The sequence below is a fragment of the Rattus rattus genome, chromosome 3 (genome assembly GCF_011064425.1).
Source record: "Rattus rattus isolate New Zealand chromosome 3, Rrattus_CSIRO_v1, whole genome shotgun sequence".
Lineage (NCBI taxonomy): Eukaryota > Metazoa > Chordata > Mammalia > Rodentia > Muridae > Rattus > Rattus rattus.
The window spans coordinates 54,246,905-54,262,289 of NC_046156.1; the positions used below are offsets into that span (position 1 = coordinate 54,246,905).

Here is a 15,385-nt window from a genome sequence, read left to right on the forward strand (position 1 = left end):
CAAGCAGCTATTCGTGTTGCATCATTAAGTCACATATTCACGGAATCTAAAGGAGTTCCTAAGGTGAAGAATATTGGAATAAGCTCATGCTACACACAAACATTGGTCATGATGCTATATAGCAAGATCTCGTTTCCAAAAACCAAAATAAATAATAAAAATACATCTTCCAAAAGAAATTTCCAAGGGTGAGGAAGACGGCTCAGAGGTTAAGAGCACTTTGTTCTTTGCACAGGACCTGGGTTTGATTCCTAGCACGCACAGGGTGTTTAAAAACCATCCACAAGTCCCATTTCAGGTCATCTAATGCCCTCTTCTAACCTCCAAAAGCACCAAGCATACATGTGATATACTGACATACGCACAGACAAAACACACAAAATAAAATGAATAAGTATAATTTTAAAAGATTAAAAAAGAAACTCAACTCACACTCTACCACATACAAGATGCAACAAAGTAGAACTTAATCTTAAAGCTCCAAGTTGGGGTCAGCTTAGTAACATTAGGGGTGAGCCATGCTTAATGTCTTAGGTTGCTATTTCAGTTTTAGTCTTTAATTTTTTCAAGTCAACCAATTTGCCGAATCTTAATTCCTGCATTCCATATCCTCATACTTTAAATGGACAGAACTGTACTTTTAGAATTTTCTTCAGTCCCTATGTGTACAATTCATACTTTAACTAAATACATAATCTAAATGTGTGGCCTCTCAAATAGGGATACTGTTGCCTACCATGTGGTCCTTCGAAAATGTCTCCATATTTCTAGTTGTTATGTGGGGTGTATACTGGCATCTCTCAGAGACCAGCTATGCTGCTAATAACCTTCTTACAACCTACAGGAAAAGCTTCCCACAACAAAGATAGAACTTCTCCCGTCCCAGTTGCCTTCTGTTGCTTTGATAAACCACGACCAAGAGCAACCTGAGAAAGCAAAGGTTTATTTTAACTTACAGGTTTCCGTCTTTGAGGAAAGCCAAGGTAGGAGCTCATTTTAGGAGCCTGAAGCAGAAACTCCAGAAAGCTGCTTACCGACTTGCTTTTCTCTGGCTTGTTCGGCCACCTAATGCAGCTTAGGCCCATTTGCCTAGGAATGGTACTGCCCATAGTGGGCTGAGCCCTCCTCACCAATTAGCAATCATGAAAGGCTCATGGACACACCCACAGGCTAATCTGTGTTTTGTTTTGTTTTGTGTGTGTGTGTGTGTGTGTGTGTGTGTGTGTGTGTGTGTGTTTCGGAGCTGGGGACCGAACCCAGGGGCTTGTGCTTGCTAGGCAAGCGCTCTACTACTGAGCTAAATCCCCAACCCCCCACAGGCTAATCTGATGGAGGCAGTTCTTCAACTGTCATTTCCCTTTTCCAAGTGCATCAAGTTGACAACCAAGATTAGTTATCATCTCCCAAAAGTTTATATTGCCACTTTTAAGAAATCCTGGTCCACCAGGCATGATGGCATATGACTTTAATCCCAGCACTCTGAAGGCAGAAGCAGATGGTGGATCTCTGAGTTCAAGGCCAGCCTGGTCTACATAGTGACTTTCAGGGCAGCCAGAGCTACACAGTAGACTGTTTCAAAAAAAAAAAAAAAAAAAGAACAAAAAAACAGAGGAAAGAAAAAAAGAAAGGAAGGAAGGAAGGAAGAAGGAAGGAAGGAAGGAAGGAAGGAAAGAAAGAAAGAAAGAAAGAAAGAAAGAGTGAATCCTGGCCTAGATGGAATTCCACTATTTTCTGAATAGTTAATAGAATATAATAAAACATACTTCAAACATCAATCACAGAATATGATTAGTCTAGGGACCAGCAAGTTGGCCCAGTGAGTAAAGCCGTTTGCTGCCAAGCCTGATGTCCTGACTTCAATTCTCGTTACCCACATAGTGGAAGGCAAGAATTGACTCCCATAGGTTGTCTTAACTTTTAAACATACCCTGACACTCATACATGCCCATACATATATGTACAGAATAAACACTTTTAAGACCTAATTCTTCTAATTACTTTTTAATTATTACTAGTGCTAATCACTACTAACTCTAATTCAGCCTAGTTATTTATAGCTATTCATTCAATATTATTCACTAAGAAATATTAGGGTGACTGTATTGTAGAGGCATAAGGAAAACAAGACCTTCATACCTTCACTGCCCTTACATATTCAGCTGGGAAGACTCCTTAATAAGCAACTCCCAAAGCATAGGTTCCTTCATACTAAACAGCTCAGTGTACTTACTGTTCACTCTATGGAGAGCCTGTTTGAGAGAAGTCTTGGGTGAACAATTATCTGTGAAGATAGTTTAACCAGACATGGTGGATAGCATGAGCCCTTCAGGACGTACGCAACAGAGGCAGCAGGACTTCTTTTGAGTTTGAGGACAGAGTGGTCTGCATAACAAGTTCTAGGACAGCCAGGGCTATACAATAAGGCCTTATCTCAAAAAAAAAAAAAAAAGTCAAAGTACTACTAATTAATTAAATATGAAATGCTATCATAAGCCCCTAAAGCTGTGCCTTGAGCTCAATTTATGTTCCCTGCTTACATAGGGAAAATCTGCCATATGAAATTCTTTACTGAGCTGGAGAGATGGCTCAGCAGTTAAGACACTGACTGCTCTTGCTCTTCCAGAGGTCCTGAGTTCAATTCCCAGCAACCATATGGTGGCTCAGAACCATCTGTAATGGGATCCGATGCCCTCTACAGTGTAGAAGACGGCTACAGTGTACTTATAAATAAATAAATCTTAAAAAAAAAAAAAAAAGGAAATTCTTTACTAATCTCCTACAGGATTCCGTCATATCACTTCATGTCATCCATGAATTACATTTCTTTTACAAATTAACCTCTGCTCGCAAGGCTGGAGAGATGGCTGAGTGCTCAAAGGCAATTACCACCAACACTGAAGATACACAGAACCCACGGGCAAATTGTCCTCTGACCTCCACACAGTACACACACACACACATACACACACACACACACACACACACATGAACACACAAAAATCCTAATGTGGTAAGAAATTAAAAACAACTCTGATGACAAAGCAATGCTTCCCTTCGCTGACCGACCATTCACTTACAAAGCCAACTCGGAAGCTAATGTGTCAGCATCATACTCTGAGCATTTATGTCTCCATCCTGACCCATGTGGGATAACTTGTAACTTGCTGTCTTTCTGTTGCATCTACAGCATTGGTGATATCACTGTATAAAATACAGTCAAGCATAAGTAAGAACTAAGCACAAGTAGTAAGAAACGATGGCAGCAGAACTGCTAGAACTGTGCCTAGCTACTTTGTTTTCTTACATTTATTATCTATTTGGGGGAGGGGGGTGCACACACTTGACATGGCACATGAGTGGAGGTCAGACAACAACCTTTGGGAACCAGTTCTCTCCTGGGGATTGATTTCAGGTAATCAGGCTGGGTTATAGCTGCTTTACCCACTAAGCGATCGTGCCAGACCATTTAAAAACACCTTTTTAAATTATCTATTTATTGCATGTGGTGGAACATACTTTGTGAACATCCATGGCATACATGTGGATGGATATCAGAGAATAACATGTGGGTTATTCAATGTGGGTCAGTGGGATCCAACTCAGGTTTGCAAGCTTGGCAGCAAGAGCCTTACCTACTAAGCCATCTTGTCAGGACCCTTTTTTCTTGAGTGTCCTATGTAGCCCAAACCGGCCTCAAACACCTTATTGTAGCTCATACTGACTTTGAACTTCCAGTCACCCTGTGTCCACCCCTCCTGAGCACAGGACTGCAGGCATGCACCACTAGACCCTATTTTCTGTTGTGGTGTAGATAACCTGGGCCTATGCATGTTGATCAAGTACACTACCTACAGGGTTACATCCTCAGCCTCTGCATGGCAGCTCTGACTGCTTCAATAAAGATCCGGAGTGAAGGCAGTGAGTGTCACAGGAAAACGTCTGAAAGAGCCCCCAACTAAGATAAACACACTATGTGCTGAGGCATGAGGGTGAGGAACAGTCAAGAGACAGAGGCTAGGGCCTGGGTATGAAAGAGCACTGAGAGAATGGCAACAAGCCAGTTATCTGTTTTCTTTGGTACACTGCTGCGTCAGAACAGAGGGCTTCAGGAGTGGTGAGCCACGGCAGGGAAAAGGTACTATAGATGCCACACGAGGCACTTTTGGATCTCAACCTAAAGGGCATGCCTGGAAATCCAAGAGCAGTTTGCTGAAGAAAAAGTCTCTCAAAAATGATGACAGCTACCAATTTCCACAAATGCCAGGCATTATTTAATAAATATTACAGCCCTTAAAATGAACAGAGAAATATCCCCAGTCTATCTTCACCCCAATCTCTCCCCTACCAATACTACAGTATACATTCTCCTTTTAGATGGGATCAATTCCTGACAGGTTGAAAGGAACAAGGTAGGAAACTGGGTAAACATAAGAGCCGGGATTCCCAGACGTCCCTTCTCTTTCGCAGTTGATCAAGGACTCACAAGCAGCTGTTAAAGGCAGTGAGGGCTCTGACGCTTTCCAGCTCACCCAAGGCAAGAGCAGACTCTGTTATGATTTTATATCTCCAACTGTTCTAATCACAGTTTCCAGGACAGAAACGAAACCATGCAGGGCTTCAGTCCTGGCCTCACTCTGCTTCACAGAGATTTGCACTTCTGAGTTCTCAGGCTTCAACAGCAATTCAGTTAAGAAGAGCCCACCAGCATCGTCCTGAGCACTGAGGTAGGCTTTCCAGGGCTGTGCCCCAGGCTTGCTCATTGCGATGGTCTGAATGTTCACTACTTTTAGAGCCATTTGTAGAGTGTCGGGCTGGACTTCTCCCTGCCAAGGAAGCACCTGCTGGTAAGAGACTGTGAGGCTAAGCCATGTTTTCTCAAAACACTCAGCGGTAAGCTGGAGATTGGGAACCAGCACGAGAGCTCCAGAGTCCGGAGGTTCTTGTGCTCCTTCTTTGTTCTCTTCAGCAATCAAGGGTCCTAAAAGAGTGAGAAGACTTTATAAGAGATGCTCTTAATTAGCACCTTAACTTTGCAGCCCGCACTGCTCCCAGCACTCACGGTGGAGGGCATTGAAAGCAAGAGAATCAAGCAAGAGAAGCCTTGGGCACACAGCCAGCTCCAGGCCATACTGGCTGTCTCATAAACATCAAAAACGAAACACATTTATACTGTGTCTTTCTTTAGATAAATGGCTTATATGAGCCATGATGAATTCCCCTCATGCCCAGAAAGGATTCTAACTCAGGCAGCGGTCTGAAGTTTAACTACAGAATTTTACTTCCCACCAGTCACCACAAGGGGTGGTAGAAAGCGTTACCATGAACAGATGTCAGGTAAACACTGTTTTTACCTGATGTGGCAAAGGATGCATTGTGGGAAAGCTCAAGGCGATGATGCTCTATCTTTTGGCATTTAGAGATAGTTGCCCAGTGGGCTTTGCCATACACTGGCGCCAGCGTATTGAAGTCTGAAGCCCAGCTATTCACTGGTCGTTCTGGTTGATCCTCCAAAAGTCCAAGAGAAGGGTCAGACTTAGGACTACACAGGATCTGCTTAGTTTTATCAATGCCAACTAAGAGGAGGCGATAATAGAAGAGACCCCGGTCTCGTACAGCCATATCCTTTTCTTCCTCTGAGAAAAAAGGATGGATTGAGTTAAACCTCATTGAGTTTTATTGAGTAAAACACCCTACTCTCTTCCACCCTCTGTGCTATCCATAAGACGACAAAGAAAAGAAGAAGGTGAGATAATTCACAAAGTATCATTTTCTTCTTAAGTCCCAAACAGGACTTAGCAAACAATGAAAGCTGTGAGAACTCTCGGTGTGGGTCTCAGCATGGATTATCCCCTGAGAGACCTACCTATGCAGTAATGCAACAGACGTCCCAGCATGTCCTGGCACTCAGCAGGGCGTGAGAGGAAAAGGCGCATCAGTGCAGTCAGCAGCTCCATCTTAACAGCAGGAAATGTCTCCGACTTCACATTTTCTACAAAGTCCTCCAACACATAAGGAGCATTGGGGATTTTTTCCCCGTGGACCCCAAGTAACCAGATAAGTGCCTGTTTTCCCTAGGAATAAGAAAATAATAGATGCTTAACATGTGGCTGCCCAGAAGAGGACATGTTAGACAGACACCAGTCCGGCTCTTCCCTACAGCCAGCAGATAAACTATACTCTTCCACTGGTGTAACCTGTACCGTATGACCCACCCCACTGCTCTAAAACAAACAAGAGTGAACTTCTAATGCACACAGACTTGGGCTAGCGAAGGGCAGTCAGCAGAATGTTGACTTGGCAGACATGAGGCCCTGAGTTTGATGTCCAGTGTTACACACAAAACACCTGAGGGTGATGGGTCACGTCTATAACACCCTCAAAGTCAGCTACATAGTGACTGTGAGGACAACCTGGAGTTTGTGACAGTGTCTTTAAAAAGAAACAAACAAAAACAAAACAAAATGTCCTAATATATAAAGGAAAACTCAAAACTTTTGTTAGCCAATGTTGATTAGGCAATAAATTAGGTTTTCTCAATTTGGGGGTCTTTTGTTCAATTTAAGGTTTACTATTTCCTTTCTCGTTTGCTTTGCTTTGGTCTTTTTCCAACTGTGCAGCCATGGTTGCCCTCCAATTCACAGAGCTCCACCAGTCTTTGCTCCCAAGTGCTGGGATCAAAGCTGTGTGCCGGAGTTAACATCCTTTACAATCTATATTTCATCTCTGCTACCCCAGACCCAACTGGGGAAGTGGCCACGAGAGCCATTTACCCGAATTCTTACATGGCTGGTCTGTCCTATGCCCCTCTCATGGTAATTCTGCTCCTTCCTCTCCTTTCTCTCCCAAACCCAGGAATCCTAAAGACTGGCCTCTGTCTGTCCTGCCCAGTCATTGGCTGCTGGCATCTTTATTTATCAATCAGAACCAAGTAGGCAGGGTCCCTCAGTGTCTTCTGTGCAGACACTTGTGTATGCAGTTTTGGGGACCAAAATTAATCCGAGTTACACTGAGGACCAGGTTGCCTACTGTGATTTCAACAGCAACTCCCACTCTTCTACCTTTGATGCTGGGCTGGCATTGCTCTCAATGACAACTTTGTAAAGCTCATTTCCTGGTAGGGTGGTGGGCTCATGGCCTACATGGTCTCCAAGGAGTAAGAAACCCTGGACCACCCACCCCACCCCAGCAAGGATACTGAGAGCAAGAGAGGCCCTCAGTTGCTGAGGAGTCCCCATCCCAACTCATCCCCCAACACTGAGCATCTCCCTCACAAATTTCCATCCCAGACACCCATAAAAACAGAAGGGGCCTAAGGAGCCCTCCTTACTCTCTTGAATACCATTAATAAAGTTTGCTGCACCCCCATCCAAAAAAAAAAATATTGTAACACAAGCAGCAGCATTAGGACAAACCCACTTCACCTATCTCGAAAATTAGCAAACAAAAGAACTGCCACCAACATAAAGTCCCATGGTGTAAATCTGACTCATAATTATTCAAAAGGATAGTGGATTCAAAGAATTTGTAACTGAAACTATAGATAAGTCTTTTTATAACTTAGGTGCTGTTTATGTCCCAGAGGACATCAGGATTTTAAAGAGAAATTAGGTTCCATTTCAGGGCTAGAGAATAGCTCAGGTGTACAAGTGTTTACCCAGTGAAAGTTTGATCCTCGGCACCACAAACTAAACCAAATACAGATTTCATTTCAGAAGGCAGGGTCCTATAATCCATTCTATGATTAGAAGTAAAAAGAGATTCTACCTCACTGTCTTGAATGTTCTCCTCACAGCCGGGCAGGGCCTGACACACAGCTTCAGTACACTGAGGGCATAACCAGACAAGGTCTCGGAAAGTCTGCACCACCACTACAATACAGCCCAGGACACAAGAGAACAAGTTAGAGACTCCATGCCGAAAAGAATCTCAGGAAGAGTTGTGTATTCAGATTGGGTTCTGACTGAATTTCTGTAAAACAGGTTTTGAAGCGGGTTATTAATTAATTGAAAAATGGGCAATACACTGAATTTCACACACAGCGGGTTGACATGAAGGTAGGTAAATAAATACAGGAGCATTTTGTGAATATAATGCTGGGGACAAAGGTGGGGCAGAGTTGCCGACTGACACTGAACACAGCATCTACATAAGCCTGAGGAAAAGGCACTCCTACACTTCGTATTCTACTAGCCTTCCTTGCCTCACTTCAGCCCAGCCTTGGAAGATGGATGAAGCAAAAGGGGGAGAGAGAAGTGAGCTGAGCTTCCTAGTAACTTCATTACCCACAGCACAGCCTCTCATCACTCCTAACAGCCACAAGTCTGCCCTTTTAAATCTACAGAGCCCACGCTTCTCTGAGAGCAATAGATGATTCAAGGACACGGTTCAGCCTATATGTGGGAAATTCATTGAACAAAAAGATTTCTTTAAACAACTACTATGAGCTAAGTACTTACAAAATAAGAAAAAGAAAAAAAGAAAGAAGGAAGGAAGAGGGGGGAGGAAAAAATTCTAGGAAGGCATTCATTACCTGTAGTGATATGTTCTTGTCGAAGTCCCAGCAGCTCTGTTAGAATCTGCACACATTGGTCCGTGTAAGTCTTGGCAATATTACCTATGGAGGAAGGAAAGGTGAAATTCTAGCATGTCATTCTAAAATCATTCCCCATTAGCCAAAGACAAAGTTGCACACCTGTAATCCTAGCATTGAGAGAATGCAGCAGGAGGATCACAAGTTAGAGGCGTGTCTGGACTAAATAGCAAGACTATGTTTTAAAAATGAATAACGGGCTGGAGAGATGGCTCAACAGTTAAGAGCACTGACTGCTCTTCCAGAGGTCCTGAGTTCAATTCCTAGCAATCACGTAATGGCTCACAACCATCTGTAATGGGATCTGATGTCCTCTTCTGGTGTGTCTGAAGACAGCTACAGTGTACTCATATAAATAAAATAAATGAGTAACAGCTGAGTGGTGGTGATGCACGCTTTAAATCCGAGCACTGGTGATGCAGAGGCAGAGGCAGGCAGATCTCTGTGAGTTCAAGGACAGCCTGGTCTACAGAGCTACTTCCAGGACAGCCAAGGCTACACAGAGAAACCCTATTTGGTTAAAGAGACAAAGATGTTGTGACAGTTAATCTTCACTCTGGTCTTGACTGGATTTACCACCATCATGGAAACCTGCTTCTAGATAAGTCTGTAAGAGTGTTCCTACAAAGGTTTATCTGAAAAGAGGGGACCCATCTTGAATGTGGAGGGCACCATCATGTGGTTTTGGGATCCTAGCATAAATAAAAAGGGAAAAGTGAGCTTATCCCCTGCATTAACCCTTCTCTGCTCTGAATGAAGATGCTTGTAATCACTGACACAAGACATGAATCAGCCCAAAGCATGAGACTTTGTCTTTGAAGCAGGGTTCATTTCCTACTGTCTCCTGCGGACTCCCTGGCCTCCGCTCTGTAGCTGGCTGTCCTGACGTCCTAAGAAACAAAAGTATCAGGTACTTACCTATGGCGAAGATGGCAGCCTGTGCAAAGTCAGCAGACACATCAGTGCAGTACCCTCGCAGCTCTTCAAGCACCTGCTGCACATTCTCATCGTTCACCAGCTCGCACAGCACCTCCACCTTCTGCAGCTTGATATAGTGGGGCTCCGAGTAAGAGCAAAAAAACTTTTTGTAGTGACTGCTAAAGTGACCTGGCAAACTATGCAAGACCTGGCGGACATGGCAGAGAGCAGCAAAGCAGAGCTCTCGGCTCTCTGAAGAACAGGCAGCCAGCAAGGGTCCCTTGACTCGTACAAGCACATCAGTTTGTACGTGGGGGAACTTTTTTGCCAAAATCAGAAAAAGTTTGGTGGCTCCCATCACCACACCAGTGCTGCTGCTCTTGAGATAGCTGTCCAACAAATTGAGGATATCAAACAGTTCCTCCTCACTGCGGGGTTGGTAGCGGAGCAGAAAGTTCAGTACTTCAGCCTGGCCCCACTGGTCCAGTTTTGACATTCTGTCCAAAAGCCAAGACAAAAGCACTATTTTAATACCAAATGGAACATTCTACATACAACTGCCATGAAACAAATCATAACAAGAGAGGGAGGGGATTCTTAAAAATAGATTATGCCAAAATCAAATTCTTTTTACGTTAAAAAGTGGGCTTTACATTACACACCAAGGACTATAGAGATGATCTAGGGAGAAACACATTTGCTGTCAAGCCTGTTGACCTGAGTTCAATCTCCAGGGCTCACATGGTGGAAGAAATGATTACCAAAAGTTGTCCTCTGGCTTCCACACATATGCCGTGGCCTATGCTTGCATGGAACACGCACGCACGCACACAGGATGCACACACACACATGTGCCCTCATGCACACAAAAGAATTTAATTCTATGAAGCTAGAAGAGCATGTACTACTCTTCCATAGGATTGGAGTTTGATCCCAGCAACCAACCACATCAGGTGACTGGCAACCACCTATAACTTCCACTCCAGGAGGATCCGACCCCTCTGGGCTTTGGGGGCTCATGCTATGTGTGTATACACACACACACACACACATAAACACACACATGCACACACACACACACACACATACACACACACAATTAAAAATAAAAAAATTAATATTAAAAAGAAATTCTAAGACAAGGTAATGGTACAAGTGGATACCTATTTAAAACTAAAGATATGATCAATATAAATCAGATACGAATTCTCTACATTAATTATTTTCTAGCAATGGAGACTGAACCAGGTCTCATAGATGCTATCAAGTATTTACTGCTAAACTATATTATACCTCTGGGGGCAGGTTTTCTATATTTTTCCCAAGATTTACTTATTTTTATTTCATTTGTTTGAGTATTTTACCTACATTTAAATGTATTATGTGCAGTCTGGTACCCTAGGCCAGAAGAGGGTACCGGATCCCCTGAAACTAGAGTCAAAGGCGGTTGTGAGTCATCACATGGATGGTGAGAACTGAAACCTGGTCCTCCTCTGAAGAGCAGCAAGTACTCTTAACCTCTGAGTCACCTCCCCAAGACCCCAGATTTTCTAACTTTTAAGATAAATAACTGGCGGGCTGGAGAGATGGCTCAGAGGTTAAGAGCACTGACTGTTCTTCCAGAGGTCCTGAGTTCAATTCCCAGCAACCACATGGTGGCTCACAACCATCTATAAAGAGATCTGATGCCCTCTTCTGGTGTATCTGAAGACAGCTACAATGTACTTATATTTAATAAATGAATAAATCTTTAAAAAAAAGAAAAAGATAAATAACTGGCTTAGCTTGGGGGACATAACAGGTACTGGAGAACAAACGTATCCGCACAGCACATTTCTACTATCTTTACAAACCAAGAGAAAGTAAGTCGGATGAAAATAATCCTCTCAGTGAAATACAAATCAATTGATAATTGTGGTAAGCTTGAAGTTACTTCTAGGGCCAGTGAGATGGTTCAGTGGGTTAAACTGCTTGCTCTGTAAGCTTAACAATTTGAGATCTATTTCTGGAACCCACTTAAAAGTGGAAAGAGAGAACCAACTTCTCTAAGTTGTCTCCTGACCTTATGCTGGGGCACATGTATACCTAAATCCTTATCACCACCACTCCATCGTACACAATAATAAAGGAGGACTTGGTTTAATACATCAACAAAATCCTACCATGATTCATATCTCATAAAAAAAAAAAAAAGCATCCAAACCTATTTAAGAGATGGTGGGCAATGGGCTTATTAATGACAACACCTCCTTCCTGTTTTAAAATTTCCTCTAGAGACCTCAGACAGTTCACAACCACAATTGGATCCTGGTCACGCAGAAGACTGTATAACTCATTGACTAGAGCACCATCTAAAACAAAGATCAAAGATTACAGATAAAGAACACCTTGAGTCATACTGATAGAACCAGAGTAACAGCTCTGGCCAGACAAAACTACATCTCTGCTAAAAGAAACAACAAAGGCAGTACCAACTAACATCATTCTGCATGTGAGAGGGAACGTATAAATCAAGAAGCAAACTTCTTTCAAAGACTGAAAATAGGAGCCAAAGATAAAACAAACACGCATGCATACTATTTAGAGACATGCAAAATAGTGCAGATACATTATTATTTTCTACCAAGCAGCATATTTCCCCCCCCAAATTATATACATACTAGAGACACAAATAAAGACTGAGCATGATGGATGAGCTTACCTACTTCAGAGTCTCCGTGAAGATTATGCATCTTGGCACAGCCAAGGACGGCCACTCTTCTGACATATGAAGCTTTGTCCCGCAGACCGTTGACAACAGGCTGCTGGATATACTCCTGCACACCAGGCATCCTAAGAAACATATCCCTGAGTCAACCAGAGCTTGAAATACCAGTTTTGACAAAATTAAGTTCTTCTTCAATCATCAGAGGTTTAGTTTAAAGACAACTTAATAGTTCATGTTTGAATGTATATCTACTAGATCATAAGAAATTGGAAAAAGCCTCTCTCAAATTTAATAAGGCATAATTTGACTTTTCATTTGGAATAATGCAGCATACCCAGCACAAATTGTTACAGTAGTGGCTCATTAAACATCTTTAACCAAAACTCAGAACTCTTTTACTAAGATAGAGGAAAATCACCTTTAAGAAAACCATGAGATACAGTACGGAAAGTCAAAGTAATGGCTGAAAACCTGAGTTCAAAGTAGATTGGTACTTGCTGTAGATTTCAGGAACTTAAGCTGTCCTCCCTACAAACCTGCTCCACAGCCTCTTATATTCACCAGCCCTGAGGACCAGGGTAGCAGAGCCCTCACCTGAGGCTACACATGCTCCGTAGTGCCAGTCCTCGCACCATTGGGTTGGGGTCTGAGCAGTCTTTGCAGAGTGTATTGATGGCCAAGAGCGCTAGATCAGGTTTTAAAGGTGCATATGTGCCCATATACAGATAAACCAACTTTTTCTGAACGATATCTACAGTGGCGCTGGCCTTCACCATTTCCATGAAAACATCAGACATGTCCAAGCCCTGAGTCATGTGCCTGTGACAAACATACAAAGCAGACAGAAGTAAAACACACAATTCCCTATCTGTAAGGAGAGTTTTATTTACATATGTTCTGGCTATCTAACTAAATTATGAGTTCTTAGAGAAATACAACTGGACCTACTTCACATTACCCAAAGCTTACTATTATGGGCCTGCGACTGCTGCTCTTTATTTTCTTTTTTTTTTTTTCCAGAGCTGGGGACCGAACCCAGGGCCTTGCGCTTGCTAGGCAAGCGCTCTACCACTGAGCTAAATCCCCAACCCCCACTGCTCTTTATTTTCAACACTGTTGAATCCTTGGTACATTCCAATGACATGATATGGCAACAGCACACTCAACGTTAACACCCCAGAGTTATGATATAGGGACATCATCTATAAGACGGTACATGCTAGAGAGAGAGAGCTCAATGGTTAAGAAGCATTTTGTTCCTCTTGCAAGAGAGCTGGGTTCAATTCCCAGCACCCATATGATAGTTCACAACCATTGCTAACTATAGCTCCAGGAGATCTGATGCCTTCTTCTGACACGCACAGACACCAGGTATGAGGCATACTTGTGGTACACCTACACATGCAGGCAAAATGCTCATAAACATTAAAAAAAAAAAGCTGGGCATGGTGAACCACACCTTTAACCCCAGCACTTCAGGTGGGTGGATCTTTGTGAGTTCAAAGCCATCCTGGTCTACAAAGTAAGTTCCCAGGATAGCTAGGGCTGTCTCAAAACAAAAACATAAAAACAGAATAGGTATAGGAACAGATGTTTAGGAACTCAAGATCAACTAAGAAACCAGCCAAAAACATCACTGAGTTTTAAAAAATCCTGTGTAAGAATTTGAAGTAATGCACAAGACACAAACCAAGAAGATCCACACCCACATGGCACTATGGAAGTCAGAAAAAGCTTCTTCACAGAATACTTTTTAGCTACATGATCAGCTCACTAGGCAAATGTGACACCTTTAACGATACATGCTATGAGGCACAAGCAAGAACTGAATATTCTTTTTGTTCCTTGGGTGACAAGATAAAAGTTTAGCTCTGGTTCCACTGATTTGTTGTTGAACCAAGCCACTACAAACAGCTGAGATGTTTGTTTACAATAAAGGTCCTGGATTCTATCCCATCCTAATGAAATCTGAACCGATCCCTGGATTTTTTTTAAAAAAAGCACCCCAAGGGACTTTTGGGTTCTACCTACATTCTTGAGCTAAGAGTATAGATTAGTTAGGTGTTCAAACATATATAATAGAAAAAAATCCTAACTGAAGTGAGGAGATGAGGCTACTTATTAATAAACTACCACAACAGGCTTTGGTAATGGCAGCCTGAGCCAACGCTACAGCTTTAATGACAAAGAATAGATATTTTGAATTTTTCATGCCACCTGACAGTAGACAATGTCTTCAAGGTTGACTAGCATGCTTGGTAGGGTGCCTGGTGACATTCCTAACGAAAATACAGCCAGAATAGTAGGTTTAACGAGGAAACTATCCAAGTAGAAATGCCAAGCAAGCAGAGAGATATACAGGTCTGAATGTAGGGAAAAAAAAAAAAAAAGAACTGTACTGTGTGAGTCATTGAACCAGAAGTCAGCAGCAACTGCCTGTAGCATGAGGGAAACCTCTCAACTGGGTAAGTCTTCCACATGGGAGACTGAGATGACAATCAAGAAATGCAACCTCAAAGCCAAAAGGTAAAGGTGCCAAGTATGAAGCTTCATTGACTTTTGTAGAGTGGAGTCTCGAAGAGGATTAAAAGTGGGGCAGGATGGGGGAAGGTAGGGGTGGGAGTTAGCATTCTATGGTAGGTTGGTGATACCTAATAACTCGCTGGATGACATTCCGGTAGCGCAGCCTATCAGCCTGAATATGAGGGTTACACAGAGCCTTCTTCAGTTCCTTCACCACGTCCTCAGAGCCAAGGTATGGCATCTTCGCCAACAGTCACGGGACAGTTTCCACAGACCCGTAGGGAACTCGTGGGCTCCTTCTAATTTCGATGTGGGAGCCTGAATAAAGGAAATGTAGTCAGTGAAAACACTGAAGGCAAGATGTCACTCTGCGGTCCCCGCCCCAGGGCCGAACACTTACTTCACCCCTCCGCCCTTGGGCGAGCCCCGACCCTAGATCTGCAGGCCGTTCGCTCTGCCCAGCAGATCTTTTCAAGTATCTCTGGGCCCAGTTACGTATTCTATACTCGACCAGCTAAAGGCCAAAGACGTAGCACAGTCTGCTGCCCGGAATCTAGTTTTAGTGGCCGAGGCCATCACACAAGAACCTAGCCAGCTTCCTGCGGAAATCCCGCCCCGTCACCCTGAAACATTCCGAGGCGCTTCCC

The 15,385-nt window shown here is 43.1% G+C and overlaps 1 protein-coding gene across 1 annotated transcript; it reads right to left on the minus strand.

Annotated features, from left to right (window-relative positions):
* Window positions 1-4,248: 4,248 nt before the first annotated feature.
* Window positions 4,249-15,378, minus strand: Ap4b1 (adaptor related protein complex 4 subunit beta 1). Its single transcript, XM_032897596.1, has 11 exons — window positions 15,139-15,378; window positions 14,867-15,056; window positions 12,810-13,034; window positions 12,210-12,340; window positions 11,712-11,859; window positions 9,509-10,005; window positions 8,531-8,614; window positions 7,765-7,868; window positions 5,864-6,071; window positions 5,352-5,633; window positions 4,249-4,978 (listed from the first exon to the last, which is right to left on the minus strand). The coding sequence occupies exons 2-11, from the start codon at window positions 14,977-14,979 to the stop codon at window positions 4,551-4,553; spliced, it is 2,220 nt and encodes a 739-aa protein (XP_032753487.1). The 5' UTR covers window positions 14,980-15,056; window positions 15,139-15,378; the 3' UTR covers window positions 4,249-4,550.
* Window positions 15,379-15,385: the final 7 nt, after the last annotated feature.